General features: G+C 45.6%; 1 protein-coding gene across 1 annotated transcript in view; it reads left to right on the top strand.

Moving 5' to 3' along the window:
* LOC147731335 (dispanin subfamily A member 2b-like) overlaps nucleotides 1-22,258 on the top strand; it is a 49,608-nt gene extending 27,350 nt beyond the window's left edge. The window contains exon 2 of the mRNA XM_086956387.1: nucleotides 19,371-22,258. Within this exon, the coding sequence (XP_086812513.1) occupies nucleotides 19,371-19,523 (153 nt within the window). The 3' untranslated portion in view covers nucleotides 19,524-22,258. The remainder of the gene's footprint in view (nucleotides 1-19,370) is intronic.
* The last annotated feature ends 3,389 nt before the right edge of the window (nucleotides 22,259-25,647 follow it).

The following is a 25,647-nucleotide window of genomic DNA, read 5'->3' as shown; positions in this document are numbered from 1 at the left end:
CATCGTTAACCTTACATCATGTAACTTTAACTATTCAGCCACACAATGTGACGTATACAAGGCAGTACGCAAACTCAAATTACGAAAATTCTACGCTTTGAAGGACAGGGCTAAAACGTATCCATCTCAGATATTGAATTCGGATAGTGACACAGCGAATGCCACTCAAGGGACAAAAACTATTACTGAACTCTGGGAAACAGAAGGGGTTGGCTATGAAAACAATCTGAAAGATGATGGTAACACATTTGATGAAAAAGGCAATAGAACTTCGATAGAAACCCAATTCAGGCTACCTTCTGTATTTGTACCAGTTTTACCAAGAGACAATATTGATGTCTTCCACGAGAGTGGGGTGGGGGACTTAAAACAGCTAAATAGTGAAACTGCTAAGAAAAAGTGGCAATTCAACGGCCGTGCCCAGCAATATGAAGCCCTAACAAAACGACTATCTAAGGATAAGGAAATCATTGTGAGAGGAAGTGACAAAGGGGGCAATGTGGTCCTTAAGTCCAGGACCAACTATGATCAAGAAGCTTATGCTCAACTTAATGACCGGACATGCTACGAGCGTATCCAACTTCAGGTACTAACTTCAGTTAAAACAGGCTACCATCAGAAATTGGCTAAATGGAAGGCATCTAAACTTATCAGCGAGGCAGAATACAAATATCTAAAAACTGAGCACCCGATCACGCCTATTTTGTACTTTCTCCCCAAGGTGCATAAAGACCCCCTACATCCACCGGGCAGACCCATAATTTCTGCCAGTGGCAGTCTTTTGGAGCACACCTCTGTGTATATTGATTATTTTTTGCAGGGGTATGTGCGGAATTTGGATTCTTACATAAAGGACACCAGGGATTTTTTAACTAAGATTATGAACATTGAATGGGTGGCGGGGATTGGCTGATTGCCTTGGACGTAACAGCATTATATACTAGTATCTCGCATTCTGATGGACTTGCAGCTCTGGAACATTATTTATCGAGAAGAGGCCCTGAGTTTGAAGAACATAATAGAATGTTGTTGAACATGCTTCGATTTTGCCTTGCGAACAATCTGTTCTTGTTTAATCATCAATTGTATCGCCAACTTCAGGGGGTAGCTATGGGGGCCAGCTTCTCCCCGAGCTTTGCGTGTCTGCACATGGGGGCTTGGGAGGAGCTGGTCCTCAGCCAAAACTACCAAGGTATCATTAGTAACAACCTGATTGCATGGTACCGTTTTATTGACGATTTGATGATCATTTGGAGGGGTAGCAAGGAGGAGGCTTTGAGCTTTGTTGAGAGTATAAATAATAACAATCTCAACCTCAGATTTACAGCCACCCTTAGCCAGGAATCTGTCACTTTCCTTGACACTGAATTATACATTCACAATGGGCACCTTGAAAGTAGAATTTATGGTAAATTGACTGCAGGAAATAGCATTCTTCATGCTGCCAGTGCACACCCGGCACATTTAATTTCTAGCATCCCCTATGGGGAGATGCTTCATCTACGCCGAGTGTGCAGTAACCCCATAGATCTCAAACTGGCTCAAGAAGACAGCATGAAGCGTTTCTTGGAAAGAGGCTACTCTGAACAGACGGTTCGCAAAGCCATGGAAAAATCAATGATGCGAACTAGAGAGGACCTCTTGGTTAAGACTGTGGATCAGCCATTAGTTGGAGCTGTGGGGACTGAGAGTAGGATGGATGCGGAAAAGAACAATTTCCGCATCATAACGGGGTTCAGTAGGCAACATAATGAGATATACAAAATTATGAACAGACACTGGCCTCTAGTTACCCGTGACTCTATCATTGGGACCACCCTACCCAAGAAACTGTCCCTTACATTCAGCAAGGCTCCCTCACTACGTGATAAAATAGTTAATACCAGTCCAGAACCTTTCAACAGAACGTCTTGGTGGCAACAAAACAAAGGATTCTATCGTTGTAAGACCTGTAAGGCGTGCGTCCATGGGGAAAATACAAAAATCTTCATGGACGGTTTCACTGACCATCCTCATCCCATCACACAGGTTTTGACTTGTAAGACCGAATTTGCGGTCTATGTTCTACAAAGCCCCTGTCTACTGAGATATGTGGGCAGCACGAAACATGCTGTACACAAGCGCATTTTACAGCACTTACGTGCGATCGCCAATGGTGATAACACATACCCAGTGGCCCGACACTTTAGGGAGGCCCACCAGAGCAATAACACCTTGCTGAAATACTGGGTAATTGATTCAGTGCTAGCCAGTAGAAGGGATGGAGATAGAGAGAGCAAGTTGAGGAGGCTTGAAACTAAATACATCCTTTTGCTCAACACCAAGAGTCCTGGGGGATTAAATGTGACAGAAGACCTTTACACATGCTTACCTTGATGACCAATACACAAGTATACTATTGATGTATCATCTAAAACAATCTTGTACTTTTACAGATTTTTCCCCGGCTGGGTGACGTAAATGTAGTACGTAATCTGAAATTCTTTGATTTTGTATCTGACATGAATCTGTTTCTGCTGCTATTTGATTATGACTTATTTTAACATTTGATGGGTAAGGCTGGATATAAGTGGACTACACGGGTCCTTGTTCCCTGACAGTCTTATATACCCAGCCTACTATGCACTTTATTCACGGTGATTATTGTTTTTAACATAGTGACATTAGAAGGAAAGGACCTGTGGACGGAGGGTCTTTTATGAATCTATCTGCTATTTTATCATCATTTTATTTGTACAGGACCGGGTAATTGACCCTACAATTGTTTTAACCATATTTTATAGTATATGTGGTTATTTAATTGATTATGGTATTTATTGTGTATTATGTACACAGTATTACAGCTGAAGGGACCATTAGATTATAAAGTCTCCCTTCTGTTGGCAGCAGCAATTTTTGCACTATTTTGCGGTATTTTGCACATTTGGTATGTGAATGATCGTACCTTGCGATTTGTTGCACATTTAAATTTGCACTAGTGTAGCTTTTTGCACACAAAAAACAACATGCACTTGCACTTTATTGAACAACAACTTGCTGTGAGTACTGTGATATAACTTTGGTATTTTACCGATATTAGACAACATATGTCCTATTATATTAATTAATTTGATGATTTATGCGTATTTCTTGATAACCTCTGTTCCATTTAAATTTGGTTTGGTTTTGGGCAATACTTTGGTATTTTACCGGGATTTCATTAATACATGTCTGTATTTGACTAAACATGCATTACAATGACCTGCCAGTATGTCTTCTATGTCTACTGTGACTCAACACTACCCTCTCATGTGACGATCATCATCCAATCACTGGCAGTATATACTGGTGTATCTCTCATTAAAACATTGACATGTAAACAAGGCTCAACGTCATGAGACTTAACCTGCACCGTAAATAAAAAATTTGGAGCACTATACTTGGTCCGTGTCCGTTGGCTTCCAACCTGGCTGGAGCAGATCCAGAGCGCGAGAGGAGTGGCGGTGTGTTCGATGTATATATGTATATATATATATATATATATATATATATATATATATATATATATATATATATATATATATATATATATATATATACACATATATATACTAGCAGCCCGTCCCGGCATTGTCCGGGTATGAATTGCTACCGGCCAATAGTATATTGTTTTGTAGGATTTTGTTTTGATAGCAATTCTTATCTTTGACAGGCCTGTGAAACGCTCCGATTCACAGTGCACTGCTGATGCACTTAAGAGTGCGCATTCAGTAGTGTGTGAACTCGAGTTTCCATACTTTATTTTTCCTTCCAATATTATATAGCGCGAACTCGACAACATGGCATGAATGCAATTTACATTACAGAAGAACACATTCATTTGTGGTAGGCACGGGGAGACAAAGCGATTTGCCTGGAATCACAGGATGTTGAGCTGATGCCGAGATTCGAACGTAGCTCCCCAGCTCTAAAGTTTGCAATTCTAAAACTTGTGGCGGGAGGTGTGTCTAAAAGTGTATGTCGGTGCTGTCCATCAATGAGAGAGACCTGTGCATTTTTCAAATCGGTGGTGAAAAAATATGAGTATGTTGCTGAAGATGTGGGCTGCCGTGCTACCAATGTACTTACCGGGGGAGGGTAAACACCCATTATTTCGCAACTTTCTTTCCGCATACCATCACTCTGTATACTTTCATTACGAAAGTACCATGACTCCGCAATGTCATTATAACGCATGGCATTACATTTTATATGGAGTGGAGAAGTGTGGCTCAATGCTTAGAGTGGCAGACCTTGATGCAGAACGCTGGCCAGGGACCAGGGTTCGATTCCCGCCTCGGCGGGTTTCGTGCTTAAATTCCTCTGACCGGATATTCTTGCCTCAGTGCCGATTCTAAGCATGGGTCCCACGCTGCAACTCTGGGCAATAGCTTGCTTAGTCTCCACAAAGGCCCCCTGATACACAAGGGATGCCTGGTTTCACCATGGGATGCCCAGGAGTGGACACCCCACAAGGAAAAGCCAGGAGGGGTTCCCTTGTGGTAGGAGTACAAGCGCCGGGATGCCTCCGGGTCACTGTTTGCGCTATACAAATACGCCACATTTACATATGCTTTTACCACGCATACATTTACAACGAAATTCGTTGTAAATGCATGAATGGTAAAAGCATGTTTTTTTTAATGTTTGGATAAGGTAAGAATGTGTATAGGGGTATATGTTTTGGGGAACTGAGTTAAATGTTTTGGGGTGTTTGGATATTTTAAGGGTTCAGAAATAGTTTTGGGTTATGGGGTACAGGGGTAGTTTTAGGGTTTAGGGATAGGTATGGGTTTTGGGGTACAGGGGTATTTTTAGGGTTCAGGGCAAGGTTTGGGTTTTGGGGTAAAGGGGTATTTTTAGGGTTCAGGGGTAGGTTTGGGTTTTGGGGTACAGGGGTATTTTAAGGGTTCAGGGCTAGGTTTGGGTTTTGGGGTACAGGGTTATTTTTAGGGTTCAGGGCTTGGTTTGGGTTTTGGGGTACAGGGGTATTTTAGGGTTCAGGGGTAGGTTTGGGTTTTGGGGTACAGGGTTATTTTTATGGTTCAGGGCTAGGTTTGGGTTTTTGGGGTACAGGGGTATTTTTAGGGTTCAGGGGTAGGTTTGGGTTTTGGGGTACAGGGGTATTTTAAGGGTTCAGGGCTAGGTTTGGGTTTTGAGTTACAGGGGTATTTTAGGGTTCAGGGGTAGGTATGGGTTTTGGGGTACAGGGGTATTTTTAGGGATCAGGGCTAGGTTTGGGTTTTGGGGTACAGGGGTATTGTTAGGGTTCAGGGGTAGGTTTGGGTTTTGAGGTACAGCGGTATTTATAGGGTTCAGGGCTAGGTTTGGGTTTTTGGGTACAGGGGTATTTTTAGGGTTTAGAGATAGGTTTGGGTTTTGGGGCACAGGGTATATTTATAGGGTTAAGAATGGTTAGTGTTGGGGCGTGGCTTGGGCGCCGATGGTGGAGGTCGCCTGAGCGCTCGGCTCCGCGATCGAGCCACCATTAATCCTGATCCCCGGGCGATACGGGCACCCCGACCCCCAGATCGTTGAGTGCTGTCGGTGCTGAACCGGGGGGCGAATTTGGAGCCCTGCAGCGAGGCCCGATTGAGGTGAACGAGAGTCTACGAGGCGAGCGGAGCGGAGCTCAAGATGGCGCCCGCTCCATCTCCGTGGTCCTGAAGCGGCCCGTGGACCCAGGGTGACTCCAGCGACACCTTTTTCTTCCTTCCCTTGCTGGAGGAACGATGTCAATGCCGACTGCCTGAGCGGCTGGTGGCACCAGTGAACTTTCCAAGCGATGTTCATCGAGACCGCCGCTCAGCCGAGCCCTGAACACGACGTAAAGCCACGGAGGGAAAGGGGAGCGGCCTGACACCTTGCTTTACTCAAGACGACGCCGACCGCCACCATCTTGGTCCTTGGACTCTGCAGCGTATGGGCCTACTTGAACCACACTGGCAGAGCTCTAAGCCCTGACCAGGCACTGGGGCGCAGCGAGAGTGGCTGGACGGAGATCGGCCTAGTCACGATATCCACATAGGCCGAACTTGGTGGTTGGAAAGACCTGCAATTGATGTCGCAGGTGACAATATCTCGTGGAGATCGAAGACCCGGCTGAACACTATTGCCTGATAGTGACCCTTCTCCCCCCCCTCTGCCCTTTTGCCTCCAGGGGAAGTGCTGTCGGCCTTCGCCCAGCCCGGCGACCTAGCAGGGGAGACGGTTCGTCTGGTGCCCGCGCCACGTGGCAACAATGGCGGACACCATTGCTGCCTGATCCCAGCAACCTCGCCGAGCCTGCGAGGACCCACTGGCAGTTATCGCCGACTTCCTGTGCTCTCCGTGTTCGGATGCACCCGCTTTGATGAGCACCCAATTCTGTGCGCCTGGCTTATGAGCAGTCGCGCTACTTCCAGCCACCACACCGGAGACCGATTGGCGGTCCAGATCCTTCGACGGGAGAGGAGGACATACTGATTGACCCTCCCCTTGACTGGGCGACCCTCGGGTCCACCGCTGAAGACCGCAGCCGCCATGGTGAAGCCGAACAGTACTAAGGGTGGCTCCCAGGCCGCCTCAGACGTGGAGGCACCTGATAAAGAAGATAGGTTAGACCCGGAGATATCTGGGAGTCCACACCTCCAACAACAACTCGATAAGATCCTGGAGGCGATCACAGATACGCCTTCAGCAAGACATTGCCCAGGTCGCGACGAGCCTGGGCTTGCTCAGAGCGGACCACGGTAAGCTCTCGGACAGAGTCAAAGAAGTGGAGAGCTCGGTGGGAATCTTGGAACCGGCGCAAAAAACCTTAGCTGCCGCCATGAAAGACGCTCTGACCCGCTTAGAGGCATGAGGCAGGGCTGCTCGCTGTCCCCGCTACTCTTTGCGCTTGCAGTGGAACCCCTAGCGCTATCGATTCGCACCGGAGCCCATTATAGATGTCTGCGGACCTTATCAGGGCGACAGTACATTTCCCTCTATGCTGACGACCTGTTGCTTTTCCTGGAGGATGCTGGAGAGGCCTTGGCCGCTGCTGACACAGTGTTCCCGGTTCGTGGGGGAGAGCCCCAACCTGATACTCCTAGAGCGATCAGATGGGCGCCTAGCTGCCTCAAATATCTGGGGGTTTACGTTTACCACAGCCCTGCTGACATCCTGGAGGGCAACATTTCCAGATGCGTCCGGGCACTGAAGGGTAGCATGTCTTTCTGGGCCACCCTGCCCCTATCGGTGGCAGGACGTATAGCATTGCTGAAAATGGTGGCACTTCCTCGGCTGCTGTATTATTTCAGGGCGCTTCCGGTCTGGATCCCTCCGGCAGTCTTCCGGAGCTTGAGCTCACTGCTCGTGGCATTCCTTTGGGGATCGGGCCGCCGCAGAGGTGCGCTTAAGACCCTAATGAGACCTAAAGAGGAGGGGGGTTGGCTGTACCCGACTTTGAAACTTATTACTTGGCTGCACAACTGCAGACCTACACCCAGGAGATAGCACAGGAGTTTCGAGGCCCAGAAGAGGAGCGGGGGCTGGGCATGCCCAGACACGTTCTATCCTATATAGCACTGCAACAGAGGCTGGCTTTGAGGGACCTCACACTGGAGGAAGGCACTATTAGATCGTGCTGGAACCGGGTGCAGCGCAAGTCGGGAATGAAATACCTTTACGCCCCGGAAATCCCGCTTGGGATGCTCACTGCATTACCGCATGGGGGCGATTGGTCACAACTGCGGGCTTGGGAGGACATGGACATACAGATTATAGGTGACCTTTATGAAGATGGAGTGCTACTGTCTTTCCAGGTGCTACTGGACCGCTTTGACATCCCCTGGGGCGACTTTTTGCTCCATGCGGCGGTCACGAGGGCACTCCAAGCGCACTGGCAGAATGGTTTTGAGGAACCACAGACATCAGCGGTGTGTCAATATGTCATGATGGCGGCGGGAACGGTCAAAGCTGTAACGTGTTTGTACTCCAGAATGGTCAACGAGCGGTTACCTCCATTGGACACACTCAGGACCCGATGGGAGACAGACATAGGGAGGGACATCCCGGAGACCACGTGGGCCCAGTTGATGCACCAGGCCTGGAAGAGCACACGTAACGCTCGGTTCCAATTGGTCTACTTTTACATTTTGCACCGCGCCTACCTGACCCCGGAGAAGATACAGAAATACTTCGTCTCTGACACGGCGGCCTGCCCGAGATGCCGGACGATTGGGGCTGACCTTATTCATATGATATGGTCCTGCCCCGCTTTGTCCTCGTATTGGACGTTGATAGGGGACACCCTTAATAAGGTTACAGAGCGGTCCCTACAATTTGACATTGCAGTGGGGATCTTGCACTGGTTTCCTCATACCCCCAAAAACAAAGTCACCAGTAAATTTATTGACATGGGGCTACTCCTGGCGAAGCTGGAAATAACTCGACACTGGAAGGCTGAAGTTGGTCCAACGGGCACTAAATGGCGCAATGAATTTCTTAAGTGGGCTGAGGGAGAGAGCACCCTGCGATACCAGCTAGCGAGGCGGCAGCAGAATGAGAAGGCGCTAGAATCAGCACAGGCGTGGGAGACATTGGTGCAGGCCCTGCGCGATCACAGCACACCCAGTGACACTGACAGTGATGCCGATGGGCAGCCTGCGTCTCCGTAATGCAATAAAGGCACGGTATTCCCGTCAGGATGCGTAATGTCTCCTACCACACGCTCTTTGCACATTTGCCATGACACCGATGGCGGGGGTGGGAGGGGAGTGGGGGATAGAGGGCGGAGGGAGCATCATAAGCTTCCTATTGCACTGTGTGATTATTGCACTTTCTGATTGGACATTAGACCTCTGGGTGGGTGTTGTTTAGTTGGAAGGGGGAAGAGGGAGTTTTCTTTCTTTTAGAAAAGCAGAAGTAAAACTTTAACTTATAACTGGTCATATTTAGAAGGCCGCTGGACCCGAACCGTCGTTTCAGCATAATTTGCCGCCCGACCCCCGGGTTGTGGGCTAAATGGACGTGTATCAATGTTATTTCACTGTCGGTGCTATCATCACCGTTTGCCTTATCACTGACCAATGTGTAACTATAACGAATTCCTGCAATAAAAATATATATATAAAAAAAAAAAAAGAATGGTTAGTGGGGGATGGAGGTATTTTAAGGAGTAAGGATGGGTTATAATTATGGGGTGCAGGGGTATTTAAAGAGAGCAGGGTGGACACCTGGAGCTGTAATGTACAGAACCTGGGAAAAAAAAACAATTAAATATTGGGCACAACGCTCTTTTTTTTCCATAATCCTGCGCCCCGCACACGGCCACGCCCCCAGCACACGGCCACGCCCCCAGCACACGCCCACAGCACACTATATGAGACATGGCATGAAGGGCGGAACGTACCACATGCCCCCAGCGTTTGTCACGCCCCCAGCACACGCCCACAGCACAACACAGACACGCCCACAAGGGACTACTTTGCTGGCGCCGTTCTTTTACCTTTTAAATGTATATGGTGGGTGTCTGCATAGCCTATGTCCTTCTGCTGCAACTGCCCTTTCCAATGCTGTATTGGATGTTGTGATTGGTGCTGTGGTTCCTGAGATTACCCTTTCAATTTGGAATAACTTTGGCGCCGGTCGATGATTCTTCGCGAAATTCTCCAAGAAGATGGCCTGTTCCACACCGCTCCTTCCTTGAAAGTTCGGGGGTGATTTGTTAAGCGGGGCTGAGAAAAAAGGGAGTTCCTAAAATGTGTTTTCCCCATGCATTTTTCCATGGGGACCTTTAGACACGCCTACAGCCCGAACCTCGGAACGAAATTACAGCAAATTTGTTAAAAAGGTAGAGTTTGGTTCGCAGATTACGCTTTTTGTTAAATGGTGTCAATCCGTTCAGTAGTTCCTGAGAAAATCAAAAGTAAAATCATAGATATATCTATGGACAAAGTACCGTACGCGTACCGTCCGAGGATTATACGCGTATCATTACGAGAACGAACTGCATGCTAATTGGCTGTCAACTCGCTGTCAACACTCCAAACCAGGAAGTGTTGGCAGGCATCTTGTGCCTCGGTAGAACCGAGGCACAAGAAACAGAAAAAGAAATGCAAGAAACACGAAAAGGGGCCTGGGTAGAAACACCCTGACCCCCTAGGCCTGCTTAGGGGGTCCTACAAGGACCCCCAAGGCCGAAGAAATTATTATTATTTTTTATTAGCCCCGGGGGGCCAAATCCTAGGGTCTTTATGCAAATAAAGTGTGGGGGGCCCAATCCCCCCACACTGCCCAGGGGACCGCCACCCGGGGCAAAGTACATATTATAGTGGGGGGCACACGGCCCCTCCATAGCCCCGTGGACCGCCACCCCCTGGGGCTTTATTGTATAATGATGGGGGCCTCTAAGGCCCCCGAGCACTGGGGACCGTCATCCCCCGGGGCTCATTTATATAATAATTATTTTTAAAAGAACCGACACGCCCCGGGGACTGCCACCTCTCTGCAACACAGCCCCCTGGCACATACTGGAGGTTCCTGGTGGGCTAGTTGGCCCCCAGGGACCCCCAGTATTCAAGGGGATTTAGTTCCCTCTCTGGAAATGCGCCAGGGGGCTGCGTTGCAGAGAGGTGTAATGAGGCCGCGCCCCGTTTCACACCTCTCTGCAACGCAACCCCCTGGCACATACAGGAGGTTCCTGGTGGGCTAGTTGACCCCCAGGGACCCCCAGTATTCAAGGATATTTAGTTACCCCTCTGGAAACATGCCAGGGGGCTGTGCTGCAGAGAGGTGTAATGAGGCCATGCCCCTTTTTACACCTCTCTGCAACACAGCTTCCTGGCGCATACTGGAGGTTCCTGGTGGGCTAGTTGGCCCCAGGGATCGCCAGTATGCAAGGGGACCTAATCCCCCAACTTAGAACGTGCTACGGGGCACGTTTGCACAGTGGTGAAGGTAGGGGACGGGGCTTGAGGTGATATGTGTGCAAACATGCCCTGTGGCGAGTTTTAAGTTGGGGTATTAATTCCTTTTAAATCCAGAGGTCCCCTAGGGGCCAACTAGCCCAACAGATACCTCTAGTAAGTGCCACAGAGCTGTGTTGCAGAGTGTTGTAAAAAGGGGGCGTGGCCTCTGAACACCTCTCTGCAATGCAGCTCACTGGCGCATACTGGAGGTACCTGGTGGGCTAGTTGGCCCACAGGGGACCTCAGGATTGAAGAGGAATTAATTCCCCAACTTAAAACGCGCTTCAGGGCATGTTTGCACATATGTCACCTCAGGCCACGACCCCTTCCTTCACTATTGAGCAAAATATACCTCTAAAATCAGCCGAACTACGAATTCCGATTTACTCACCTGTTATCACGAGAGACGTCAGTGCTGCATCTTTGAGCCCAGTACGGACCCTGAAAAGTAAATCTAAATGTACTTACCAGTAACTTGTATTCCCTTCCATAGGAATCTATTGTGTGGTTTTCACCAGAAAAGTTTCTGTCTATTTTTGAAACGTACAAATATTCCTCTAAAATCAGCCGAACTACGAATTCCGATTTACTCACCTGTTATCAGGAGAGACCTCAGTGCTGCATCTTTCAGCCCACTACTGATCCTGAAAAGTAATTCTAACCATACTTACAGTAACTTGAATTTCCTTCTATAGGCTAACATTGACTGGTTTCACTTGGAAATTCTTCTAAGTGTGGAGTTTTGGAACTTAAAAAAATTCCTCTAAAATCAGCCGAACTACGAATTCCGATTTACTTACCTGTTATCAGGAGAGACCTCAGTCCTGCATCTTTCAGCCCAGTACTGATCCTGAAAATTAATTTTAACCATACTTACCAGCAATGTTCCCTCTAATTGTTTTCCTCTGTGGGCGGCAGAGTAAGGTCTCTGTGCACTGCAGCGGAGGCTATGTGCGCCAAGAGCCCGTCAGTGCTTGTGGACCAGGGCTTTAAGTAGGATGAAAAAATTGGGATTCTCTCAAAGAGGCGTGACCGAGTCAATAAATGGCGTGGCTTAAAAGCAATTAAGCTAAAAATCTGTGCTTAGCATAGTGTGCCACCCGACTGATATTTAGCTTCTTCTGTCATTGCATCTAGATATATAATACAAGTAACATTGCACCTACAAGAAGCCAGGACTATTTGCTTTTTTAATGGTTGTTTGTGGCATAAAGCTGTATATAATATTGAAAATGCTTTTGCTCTTGTGGTAGAGGTTGTGGCTTAATACTCGAGCTGCCGACTTAAGAGATGGTTTTGAGTCTAAGGGCCAAATAAATATAAAAAATGATGTAAATCTCTCCAATACCTTTGGGTTGAGTTCGCACTATACAAAACTTGCTGCATTTCTTTTCTAAATGCAGGGCTGTCTTTTGAAAGCACTTATGTTAAATGCAGCCCATGACGGATGTTGTGATCAGGAGGACCAACTAGGCCCGAACTTCAGGGGGGCTAACACTCCCAGCCAAGGCTTGCCCAAGCACTGGTCGCACACTATGCAACAGTGGCGCCCCCTCCCCCATTTCCTCCTCCTACATGAATTCCCTCACCACCACTCACCAACAATGCACCTCATCTCTCTATGCTGTTTATGGAAACAATGGTTCTGATGTGACCTAAAGGTCCATTCAGGAGTGACCCTCTGGGGGGGCATTAACAATTGAGTGTGGGAAATTAATTCTTGGAAAGGGAGCGATAAGTAATACACTAAGGGAATCGTAGGTAAGTATATACAGGTATTTATTCAAAAACAATAGTATTCAGGAGCTCACATAATAAGTGACAAACAGCGTGGTGTGAAAAGTGAAGGTGAAATTTAAATAAAATATTGCATTGACAACAGTAGTGCGAACTCCTTCGAAAAGTTATACGAAGTAAAAGGAGTTCATGTTGTTGGGGGTCGAGGGCGTTTTGAATTCATTTATTTGAGTTCATCATCAGGACAAACATTTGTGAGCAAGCTGAATCTAAAATTATTGGAAGGGGTGAGAAAAGGAAAAAATAATAAATATAACATAGTCTGATCCCTGGATATATTTATCATAGTTAAGTCACAATTTAATTTTAAAGGCTCCCTATTGAGTAAACATGCATATTTAGCTCATGCATACAATGTATATCATAGAGTAAATCGTCATTTAAAAAAATAGGTAATTAAGAAAACGAAAAAGTGTCAGAGGGTCATAATTAGTAGTCGGAAAAACACAGTAAACCAGATCTGACAGTTAAGAATGCACTTGCACACTGGGCAACATTCGGGGTTCATAATTCATTAGATAGAGTCAGGGAAGGGAGTGGCGCTGTTGTGAAGAATGACAGGAAATTTCTGAACGCAGCTGCGCTGATATGGAAGCACTTATGAACTCTAATCAAGAAATGAGAGCAGGTAAGGCGCAAGGACAAAGCACGACTACAAGTGATAAAGGTACACTTACTGGGTATGAACACAGTTAATTGCACGTCATTGGTGGAATGCGCCCGTGAGACACTGCGGTCCTTAAAGTGAGCGCGTGGAAACCTGGGAGGGAATGGGTGTTCAATTAATTACTAGGTTCAAGGAGTGATGCGAATGGGGGTGAGAAGCTTGTAGAACAACAGTAAGTGATTTCTGCTGAATATGGGCCTTTTCAAAGTATTTATGTTAATCACAGCACCCATCAAGGGCTGCATTTAACAGAAATACTTTCAAAAGGCAAACAATCAGCTCCACAGCTTTGCTCTATTTAGGAAAGAAATGCAGCAAGCTTGAAAGCACGAACGTGTGCTGTCAGATGATTGATTGTAAACTTGATGCATTTCTTTTCTAAATAGAGCGCAGCTGTGGGGCTGATTGTTTGCTTTTTGAAAGTATTTGTGTTAAAGGCAGCCCTTGATGGGCACTGTTATTAAGATAAATACTTTCAAAAGGCCCACAATCAGCATGACAACAGCGCACTATATAGAATAGAAAGGCAGCCAGTGCAGTAGCATTTTATTCCTTCCGGCGCAGGAACGCTCTATTGCGATGTGCTGTGTGTGCGTGTTTCACACACAGCACTGCGCGCTCGGGAGAACAGAGGTTTTTGAATGTGTGTATCAAAGGTTATATTAGGGTGAGAGATCTGCCACTTTTTCACAAGGATGATGTCATCAGTGATGTCATCAGTGTTGTCATTTGAGATGTCATCAGTGATGTCATGAGTGATGTCACTGACCATGTTATGAGTGATGTAATATGTGACGTCATCAGCAGTGCATTGCGGGCGCATGAGTTATAGTTAGCTGAACTAACTATACGGGGGAATTTCAATGGTTTTGTATGAGTGAAATGTCCAGCTAACTATAACATGTGTGAAACCTATGGTTTTTTCAGTGAATTTCTAAGGTTTTTTTAAATGCTAATTCCTAACAATAACGTGGCTGAAACCTATGTTTTTTTCAGTGAATTTCTAAGGTTTTTTAAATGCTAATTCTTAACTATAACGTGGCTGGAACCTATGGGTTTTTCAGTGAATATATATATATATATATAAAGCTAGAGTGCCTTGCCATAAGAAGGACACTCACAGTTAATTCCGTAACCTAATCCAGCGGCAGGCGAGGGGCATTTGAAAGCACTGGGACTACGGCTGCCATTAGATTTTATTAGGTGATAGGAGCACCACAACATTTCAACTGGACATTGGGTATGGTTGGGGAATGGAGCATTGAAGCCCGGAATATCATTAATAAACATTGAGAATGGTGACACCCCATTGCCGGCCTCTGGGAGGTTGCTGTTCACCCATTGGCCATGGATCCACCAATCAAGTGGCAGGACTGTTCAAATGTCTGTGCTTCTTCATCTACGACTTTTCTGCACTGATGACGGCAACAAGCCAGAAACGTGCCTGCGGATATTATTAAGCCGATACATACCCAGTGAGTACACCAAACTCTGGTCTTTTCAGTTGTTGTTCAACAAGCGGGCACCACACCCGCCTTCTGGTTTGCACTCACCGCGAGTTCGGCTGGCGCTATGTGGAATGGTGGTTTTGGATATATATATATATAGTGAGCAAGGCGGGAGCAAGCCGCCGAAACGCGTCTGAGCAGCAACTGATTTGAGAAATATAAACGTTTGAATTGAGATACACGGAGTCAGCGCCTTCTTTGATGGCAAGTTTGGTATGGTGAAAATATATATATATATATATATATATATATATATATATATATATATATATATATATATATATATATATATATATATATATATATATATATATATATATAAAAAACTCCCTCGAAGAAAGAGAAGAGGCCACACAGGGGAAATTTTGGAGCCAGCTTTATTTGGAGGTCACACAGAGTGGCGAATGCATTTCGGCGTCATAGCCTTCTTCAGCGCCAGGAGTGTGGTCAGGATGTAGGTGCATGTCATGGTTTTAAAATACCCAGCCCCATCCTGATAGGTGTTTAGCTGCTCCTCCCCCAAGGTGAATCCATGTGCTAATACCTTACATAGGCCGCGCGGTGGATGGTGCCTACAAGTCCCAGAATGCTTGTTTCTTGAAGGGTGGGCATTGCGGGGGTGGAACAGCGTCGTAGTTTGGCACAATACTCCAAAGTCTGTGTGTTTCCGAACTCAGCTTTCTCCTCCAGTCCCCAAGCTGCAGCACCCTCCAGACAACAGGGATCCATTCAGCGTGGGCAAGTATGTAGATACACCTCGCCAAAGTGCAGTCAATGACCACAACACCGCCCCATCTCCTCCCGTGCCTGGAGGTGGGCTTTGGTAAATCCAGCAGCCTGGATATAAACGAAGATCTGCCGAAGCAGTGTCCAGCAAAACCAGGGCCAACTTGAAGCTGCGCGGGCCTCTTAAGCGCAATACTGGAACTTGCGCGAATGAATGTAAAAAAAAACTCCCTCGAAGAAAGAGAAGAGGCCACACAGGGGAAATTTCGGAGCCAGCTTTATTTATAGGTCATATTTATATATATATGAAAGTAAAACTCCTCCGAAAAAAAGAGTAGTGACCAATGGAAGGAATTCAAAAAAGCGCTTTATTGGAGAATTGTTCATAGTGAATGCATTTCGGCGTGTCTGCCTTCATCTGCGCTCCTCTCCAACTGCTTCATGTTCTGCAGCGTGGGCAATCCTGCCTCGATGAAGTTGACTCCACCATGCTCCCCCCCCTGATGTGATTGGGCTCTCCTGTGTAGTCCTGTAGACACAGACTTCAAGTCCCAAGATGCCGCAATGTGGTGCATCACAAGGAAGGAGATGCTGCAAAGGGTTACACTCACGGAGTGGACGTCGAGAGCAGGCACAGAGTCAAAGCAGGTTGGGAGGTGAGGCAATTCGGCAATCCAGCGCCCCCTCAAATCCCCTGCATTCTCCCACTGCAACCCTTCCGCCTGGAGCCTTTCACGGGGGTCGGCACAGGGAACCCGGTCACCCAAAGAGAAAGTATGCATACTTTCTCACCGCTGAGTCCTCTGGGCATCGTGGTGGGTTCTGGACGTGATTGTAGCCACAACCAATGTAAAGATGCTCAGCGAGCCTGCCAGACCGTCCTGACCTCTTGTGCTGTGGTGGTTCACTGAAATGCGTACTGGCAATCGCATATATTCATGAAAGTAAAACTCCTCCGAAAAAAAGAGTAGTGACCAATGGAGGGAATTCAAAAAAGCGCTTTATTGGAGAATTGTTCATAGCGAATGCATTTCGGTGTGTCGGCCTTCATCTGAGCTCCTCTCCAACGGCTTCATGTTCTGCGGCGTGGGCAATCCTGCCTCGATAAAGTTGACTCCACCATGCTCCGCCCCCTGATGTGATTGGGCTCTCCTGTGTAGTCCTGTAGACACGGACTTCAAGTCCCAAGATGCCACAATGTGGTGCATCACAAAGAAGGAGAGGCTGCACGGGGTGACACTCACAGAGTGGACGTCGAGAGCAGGCACAGAGTCAAAGCAGGTTGGGAGGTGAGGCAATTCGGCAATCCAGCGCCCCCTCAAATCCCCTGCATTCTCCCGCTGCAACCCTTCCACCTGGAGCCTTTCACGGGGGTCGGCACAGGGAACCCGGTCACCCAAATAGAAAGTATGCATACTTTCTCACCGCTGAGTCCTCCGGGCGTCGTGGTGGGTTCTGGACGTGATTGTAGCCACAATCAATGTAAAGATGCTCAGCGAGCCTGCTAGACCGTCCTGACCTCTTGTGCTGCGGTGGTTCACTGAAATGCATGCTGGCTGTCGCATATATTCATGAAAGTAAAACTCCTCCGAAAAAAAGAGTAGTGACCAATGGAGGGAATTTTAAAAAGCGCTTTATTGGAGAATTGTTCATAGCGAATGCATTTCGGCGTGTCGGCCTTCATCTGCGCTCCTCTCCAACTGCTTCATGGTCTGCGGCGTGGGCAATCCTGCCTCGATTAAGTTGACTCCACCATGCTCCGCCCCCTGATGTGATTGGGCTCTCCTGTGTAGTCCTGTAGACACGGACTTCAAGTCCCAAGATGCCGCAATGTGGTGCATCACAAGGAAGGAGATGCTGCCCGGGGTGACACTTACGGAGTGGACGTCAAGAGCAGGCACAGAGTCAAAGCAGGTATATATATATATATATATTCCACAAACAAGGTCAACCCATTCGTAGCCCAAATGGAGAGCACACTCAGAAAGGTATTCCAACTTAATGCTTTATTGTGCAGACCCCCCTGACGGACGGGTTTTGCCTTACGGCTTCTGCAATGTCATTTTCACTTTGCCTCACTGAAGTATTTGAAATGGCAATACATCACAGGTTTTTACTAGGCATAGAAGACAGACTTATGCAGCGTTGAATGTACAATTCTTGGCGGCCATCTTAAAACATGCTATTAACATAGTGATATTACAAAAACGTGTTTAAGTGACATTTATAGTATTAAAACATGATTACAATTATCAGGGGTTAAGAAAATTCATGTATACATATTTTTTGATATTTATGCAATTTCATGATTATTTACCAATTATAACATCAAAATCCATATGCTAAAAAACACAGTTATTTGTTTTTGTGTGTATACACAATGAATATCTATTTAGTTCTTGTATAAATATCAATGGATGATTTCCAATAATAAATCGTTCAGCATTCTATAAATACAGAATTAATATATTACAAAGAAAATAGTTTTTTCTTTTTTGTGTGTACAGAACCATCATCATAGCCCCTTTGTCTTCTCAATTGAGCCCTGAATGGGCAATTATTTAAAAAAAAAATAATAATAATATATATATATATATATATATATATATATATATATATATATATATATATATATATATATATATATATATATATGCGCACATATATATTTCACAGTTTCATCTTCAGGTTTTGGGTGATACATCAAGTAGGGGCTGAGAACAGCACTACAGCCAAAAACGTCTGAATGGAATTTCACCAAATTTGGTAGAAAGCTAGATACTGACCCAGAAAATTAGCTTTTTGTGATTTGGTGCAAATCCATCCAATAGTTTTTGAGAAAATAGGGCTCAAAATGCATAAATATGGTTTTGTTTACCAGAGAGGAACGGTAGTAGCATGAGGAAGACCTTCTTTGCAAAAAGATAAGTAAATACACGGGATATCCATAAAGCACAAGAGGCGTTCTAGTCAATGGACTGGAATCAAAGTGTAAGAGCAAAGGCCTAGCTGGAAGCCAGGTAGAGTCTACTATCTTCAAGAAGGCTTGAAAGGGAACATTAGAATAGATCTGGCAGCCCATACCTTCCCTCAATATCCATCTATGCAGGTAGGTCATGAGGATGAATATACTATAGAGGCCAACAGAGCCTTATGATTCCCCATTGCCATATGTAAATGTAAATGTAAATGTGTTTCGATTTATATAGCACACTTTAACCCAGGGGCCTCAAGGCGCTTGCTTAGGGAACCCGTCCTGGTATTCCCCTGCGAGATACCCCGGGCCGGGTATCCACAAGGTGAAAGCCAGGCATCCCGCCGCGAGGGGCCGTAGTGGAGATTAAGCAAGCTATTGCCCAGAGTCGCAGAGTGTGACCCCGTGAGTCGAGTAGGCACCAGAGCGAGAATTGTCGACTCCGTGGAATTTTTGAGCCCAAGACCCGCCGAGGCGGGGAATCAAACCCTGGTCCACGGCCGATCTCAGCTTCTGGGTCTGCCGCCTCTAACCACTGAGCCACGCTTCTCCACAACCACTGAGCCACGCTTCTGCCATAGGCAGACCCTGATGTCTCCTCACCAGTTGTCTTGAGACCTTCAGGCTCTTTTGTGTCCTCCACCCCAGCACCCCCATATTATTCCTGAAAGAGTCAAGAATATGTGCTCCAGGGTGATTTTTCTTCAGCTTCTGCCTCATAGCCTCTTTATTTCTTCTCTTCGCAGGCCAGAGACAGGAAGGTTTTGAATGACATTGGTGGCGCTTCGACCTACGGAAGAACCGCCAAGCAGTACAACATTGCAGTGAGCATCCTCATCGGCATCTGCCTGGGCATCACGCTCATTTCAGTCATTGTCACCTCTGTATCTGCTCGTTAACTGGACCATGACCAGCTGAAATCCGCTGCCCCATTGTTCTTGAGGACATGCCCCAAAGATCCCATAAAAACTGGATCCCGGAGGAGACAGAAACCCAACATGGAAAAGGACTCAGAATGGACACCACTCTGCAAAGCTGATGTGCTCTGAAAAATACTTTCTTATACATGTTGAACATTTCCCAAGTTATTGCAAAGAAAAGCTATATCATGTCACATGCAAGGCAGAGTGCTTCATCCAACCAAGTTGTGTAAAAACCCTCTGCAAAGAAATACATATTTGGGAAGAAAAAAATGGCTTGCAGGAGAAACTGTCAAAGGAGAGAATTACATTTCATTTACTCCAGGAACCCATAAAGTGGGGGTCAAGATATGGCAGCGGAAATAGGAAGGAGCCAAGAGGGGCAAAGTCATGAAAGCTGAATCTCACAGTCACCATATGCATTTATTTTAAATCTGCCACAAAGAAATTGGCAACACCAAAAACATCTGACGGTAAATCCGTTCTGTTTAACTAATTGGTCACAAATAGGCTGCATATTATAATATCTTTTGGGTCACAACATCTGCTGCAGAGATCTTTGTGTGCCCAGCAAATTGTAAGGGTCAAAAATAATGGCAAGAGAACTCTGATGGTTGATGCAACTGCTGGAGAGATCTGTGTTTTGTCTAGTCACAGTTTTGAATCAGAAACTAGCATATAGTGTTAATGTGCTTGCAGCAAAGAACATCATGTAACATGCAGATCACAACATTGTAGAAAGATAAGGCGGTTGATGTTTTTGACAGAGATCCTTTTACTTCCTGTTCGTAAGTTGCAGTCCTTCCAATATAGCAAATGAACTATGAACCAGCATCAAGGCACAGCATGCAAACTGCAAGTAATGAGTTTTCTCAATCTGTTATTATTCCAAGTTTGACAAAGAAGGGTTCCCTTGTGTAGTAATAAAGTCTTGTTAGTTCAGAAATCCTCAATCACTGCCTTACATTTTAAATCCCGACTTTGTGTTTTTCCCAACTGTGCCCTCTTAGCTTAAAATGTCTAGAAGTGTGGACAGTGTGTGACTCCCACACCTTATAACCCCCATTGTCTATGTAACATTTGCTGTACATTGATTTACATGGTTGCAATAATAATTGTCTCTGTTTGTAAGATGCTCCAACACCCTACACTAGTGTGAATAGGGCTCTAAAAGAACTAAATATAAAACAAATGAGTAAGTGCAATTCAAATCATTGTGTAATTACTCATACACACAGATACATTTGGCATTCTTACAGTGCAAGCACATCTCTTACATGGGGTAAGGGTTTGAATAAAGCCAAAAACCTGCATCTAAATCATAATTCATTTAAAATACTTCTAAAATTATAAGCTTTGTTCCATTCCAGTACATTGCCATCTAGATATTAGCCTCCAGATGATGCAAGCCAGAATGATACTTGAACAAAAAAGGACTGATGGTTCTTTTAAATCAGGCCTTTGTTTTGTGTCCAGCTGGAAGTGAAAATACCGCCTGCCACCTGCAGATTGCTGCTCTGAACAGAAAGCAGACAATGTGTGGGCCAGCTGAATTGTGCCCCAGGGTTGGAAAATTACACCAGGACACATTTTACATAGTTCATTAGGGCACTGGTTCCCAGATCCGGCTCAGAAATAGCTGCCAGAACTGAGGTCTGGCGAGATACCCGCATTTCCTGAGCTGAAAGTAGCTAATGGAAACAGTGCCACAGAAAACAAGGCATTTTTTAGAGGAAATATCACAAAAACAAGCATTGGCAAGGCCAATAGGTCTGACTATGTGAGAGCTGTTGGTTTTATTGGAGTGGACTGGAGTGGCATTGTTGTATGGCGTTTTAGGTTCCGAGCGAAATTTAGCGATTCATGCCCTTATATAGATGCAATTCACATTGCCCGTATATAGACATAGGAATCATAACCATATTTAGACATAACCCATGCAGTCCAAATACAGCTACTTCCACTCATTCCAAAAAGCCACAACGATTTCTTGGAAAACTCGGCTTAAGCAGTCAGGGACATCCCCTTGCTTGAATATTGTTTTGTCCTAGAAATCAAGGACTTTTCAAAGAACTACCATTCCCTTGGGGATCTTTGGCGACGTTATTATGTCCGACTCTACGTCAAACTAGGTACCTTTGAGGTCTACACTTGCCCTTGCCAACACACAGTGGTTCGGAGCAGCTCAACTATCTACTTGCCCAAAGCAGCTCGCTACAGCAAGTGCCGAAGGAAGCCGACCCTCCAGCTGACGCACTGACAGAGAAGCTGTCCTTTCTCTTGCTGAGAATCCAGCTCCAGTGTTTCTAAGCTCCCCTCGCGGGGTGTTGGGAAATCGAGTCCCGGGACAGAGATACCAGACCTCCTTCATTCTAAAACCAAGGTACGGAGCTGATTGGACCCTAAGAGAAATCTTGGATAGATTCTTGGCAAAGAAACTAAACCTATGCTACACCACACTTACTTCTTCCATTGTACTAGACCTAGGTTAGGTACAATGGGGTAGGCGTATTTTAGAAGCGTGGTTGATTACTTTTAGCCTTTGTTATTTATGTATGTATTTTATGGCTTAGAAACCATACCATGCTTTTACAGTATTATTTTATAATACTCTTCTTGCTGTACACATTATACTTTACAGCCAGTATTATGATTGTAGCAGTTCATTTCTTTTGCATGAGAAAGAAGACTGTTCAATAAATCCTTTTATTGAAAACGCCCGTCTCTCTATTTCTCTGCACCTCTGATGAAACAAAGCATGCACGATTGACTGAGTGAAATATCTATCTATTGTTTCCACGACTCTGAAGATACGTTTATTCTTGGGGAAACAAAGTTGTCATGTTTATGCGGTTGTCAGAAATGAATACCTTCTTTTAAAGGACATCAGAGAGCTCAGTACACCTCTTAAATAGGCCTTAAATGATTCCCATACCAGTTGTTCTGTACCTGAACCAATATTGCAAAGAACGAACTCAGATATGCTTTCTTTAACCTTAGACTTAGTCTGATTCTCCAACAGGAGTGTTCTGTCTAGGGTCCATCTAACAACTTTAGGCTTGATCCTGGAGTTTAATACAAGCTCTATCGATGAATGATCCGAAAGGCCTACAGGAATATGGGTTACCGACACTATGTCAGGCATTAAGGTGCGGTCTACCAAAAAGTAAACTATTCTCGAGTACTGCTTATATTTCTTGCTATAAAAATAATATTCTCTAGCAGCACCATTATTGGCCCTCCATACATCCTGGATATTAAAATCTTTCATTATATTCCTTAGAGCTAGGAAAAGAGTTTTTCGGGCGAGAATACTTCGCTCTAGAGGTGGGATCTAGCTGATTATCAAAGACTAAGTTGAAGTCACCTCCCATTATTACTGGCACATTATGCTGTAATAAGCTACCCTCCAATTTCAAAAGAAAGTCAGAGTTATCCTCGTTGGGGCCATAGTACACCGCACACGAATGAGGGGCGTTATGTATTAACAGGGCCACCACAAGCCATCTGCCAGACTGGTCAGTATCCCATTTCTGGACTATAATCCCTTTGTTCGCTCTGATGATGATAGCTACCCCCCTTGATACCCCCATCTGCCTTGAGCAAAGTACTTTCTGTACCCAGCCTAGTTTACTAAAGACTTGTTTACACAACTTAGCCTCTAGATGAGTTTCCTGTAATAGACATACAGATGCCTCTGAATTTTTTAAGAATTCACAGACCCTTGTCTGTTTCCTCACACCCATTGAGATTCCAAGAGAGAATTTTATTACCATTGATCCTACTGACAGCCATAATAAGCCTTAACGAATAACATTCCCACCTTTCAACGTGCTGACAGACTTACTGGTTTTGCAGTATATGAGGATTTTTTTTTCTTATTTTTCTTCCCTCCCCTCCTTGACCCCTCCCAAACCCTCCCCCGGGGAACCCTCCCGTCCTACTAGGCCTTGGTCTCGCCTTTAGGGAACCCCCTGCTCCAGCGGCACTGCATTACCCTTATTCAGCTTTTGCAGGACCCCGGTGTATTTTATATATAGTTTTTTTTTTAATGAGTAGTCAGATTTTTTTATTTTTTTTTAACATGCTTACTATTGTTAAACGTACTTTTATATTTTATATGCATATATATATATATTTTTTTTATTTCATTTTTCTTCCTTCTTTTTTTTTTCCCAGTGTTACCTATTTCTTTACTTTGGAGACTGTCCAACTAAATCTCCCTCTTTAGAACACCAGTTACATCAAGCTGAAGTACTCAGCAACCAAACTACTTCCTCATCTGGGACAGGAGCTCATCTACCTCCTCTGGATGGTTACAATTATGCATTTCATTGTTCCACGTCACCTTTAACAGTGCAGGGAACTTCATCTGAACCTGTGCCCCTAATTACCTAAGTTCTGGCATTCCAGAGCATAATTCCCACTGCCTCTGTGCTTTCCGGCCACCGATATCAGATCGAATTAGGTATGGGTTGGCTCGATGATGTAAGGGGGACCGCGAAAGACACCTACTCAGAATCAATTCCTTAACGCTGTAAGTTTGAAAGTTAACCAGAATTTTCCTGGGTGCCTTCCGATCTGGGTGTAACCTAAAGGGGTCTCTGTGCACCCTCTGAATCTCTGATTCCAAATCAATGTCTGGCCGATCCTTCAAAACCCCCTCTCGTAACAGTGTGCACACGAAACCTTTATTGTCCTCGACTTCCTCCCCTTCTGGAATTTTCAGGATTCTGAGATTGTTCCTACGTGTGTGCATCTCCAACGTTTCTATGTCCATCATTAGTGACCGATTTTGTACTTTTAAGGAAGCTATGTCCTTAGTATTTCCTAGCGTGGACTCAGATAACAGAGAAACCTTATATTCCAGAACGCTTGTGCGAGCACATATGTCCTCTGATTTTGTCCCCAGATGGTCAAATCGGTCATGTAGACTTTTTTGATGACTCTCCGATACTTCAAATTTGCTCAAGAGGTCCTCCGTAACAGATTGAAATAGGGAGCCAATCCTATCTCCTTCAGGCTGAAGATTAGTCAAACCCATTGGTGGTTGAGAGCCTGTGACAGCTTGAGAGGCTACAGAAGTTGTCAAGGGGAGAGCCTGTACCTGTATCTGGGCCTGACCGAGACCTACAGTAACCAAAGGCAACGGGGAGGTAGTCGGCCCTGTCGCTAGAACTGGCACTAGCACTGGTGGACCCTGTGTGGTATTGCCTACTGAATCGGTTACTTCTGAGGCCCCCAACTCCTCTCCTTCTTGAATGTTATCGAGAGGTGTGTACTGGTTTTCCAGCGTAAGAACTGAAGGCTGAACCGACTAATTCACTTTTTCCGTCGACCCCTTAGGACCCGCCATACGCTCCATAATTTTAAAGTAGGCTTTGAGAGATGGGGTGTTTTTCTGAGGCTGCAGCTGATAAGTTGCTTTAGTACTCCTCGCTTTCTTAGCTCCTAAGTTTCTCTTCCTTTTATACGGGGTTACTGGGGTCAGGCCACCTATCTCAAAGATGTCTGCAGTGTCCAAAACACCCTTTGACTTCAGGTCTTGTTTGGACATTAGTTGATATCTGTTTCTAATGTTAACCTTCTCAGGTTGTTTCCGAACACTTTCACTTAAATTATTCCCTGATAGTATTGGAGAAACTGCTACTGAACCGGGCACCACCGCTCCCCCTGTTGAAATTATCGCCCCACACTCCTCACCAAAGGCTAACTGAGCTAGTGTAGCAGATGACACTGACTCCAAAACCATGCAGCCCCCCCTTGTTGGAACAACCTTACAGGTGTTTTGGGTGCAGACACGACTCACTGCTGGAATATAACCCCAGCAGACTGGCCCACGAAACTGAATACTGAGTAGTCCGACCTGAGCACGGTTCCACAGTCTCTTCCGCTGCTCTCCGACCTACCGCACTGCCGCACCTCCTGATGCCGGCAAGGGGAGGGATCGTCTGCTGATATACTCGGCGCTTCCCTCGATACCGCTTGCCATACGTCCTCGGGATCCTAGAGCCTCCGAGCGCTTCAGCCGGCTCGCTTACTGCGTGAAACACAGAGAGTACATGGCAGTAAAATATCCCAAAGAGGGAAAAAAGGAAAGCCC

This window comes from Lissotriton vulgaris, chromosome 2_1, assembly GCF_964263255.1.
Source record: "Lissotriton vulgaris chromosome 2_1, aLisVul1.2, whole genome shotgun sequence".
In the NCBI taxonomy this organism is placed as follows: Eukaryota; Metazoa; Chordata; class Amphibia; order Caudata; family Salamandridae; genus Lissotriton; species Lissotriton vulgaris.
Note: the sequence above shows the minus strand (reverse complement) of the source record. Positions and strands in the feature narration are given on the sequence as shown.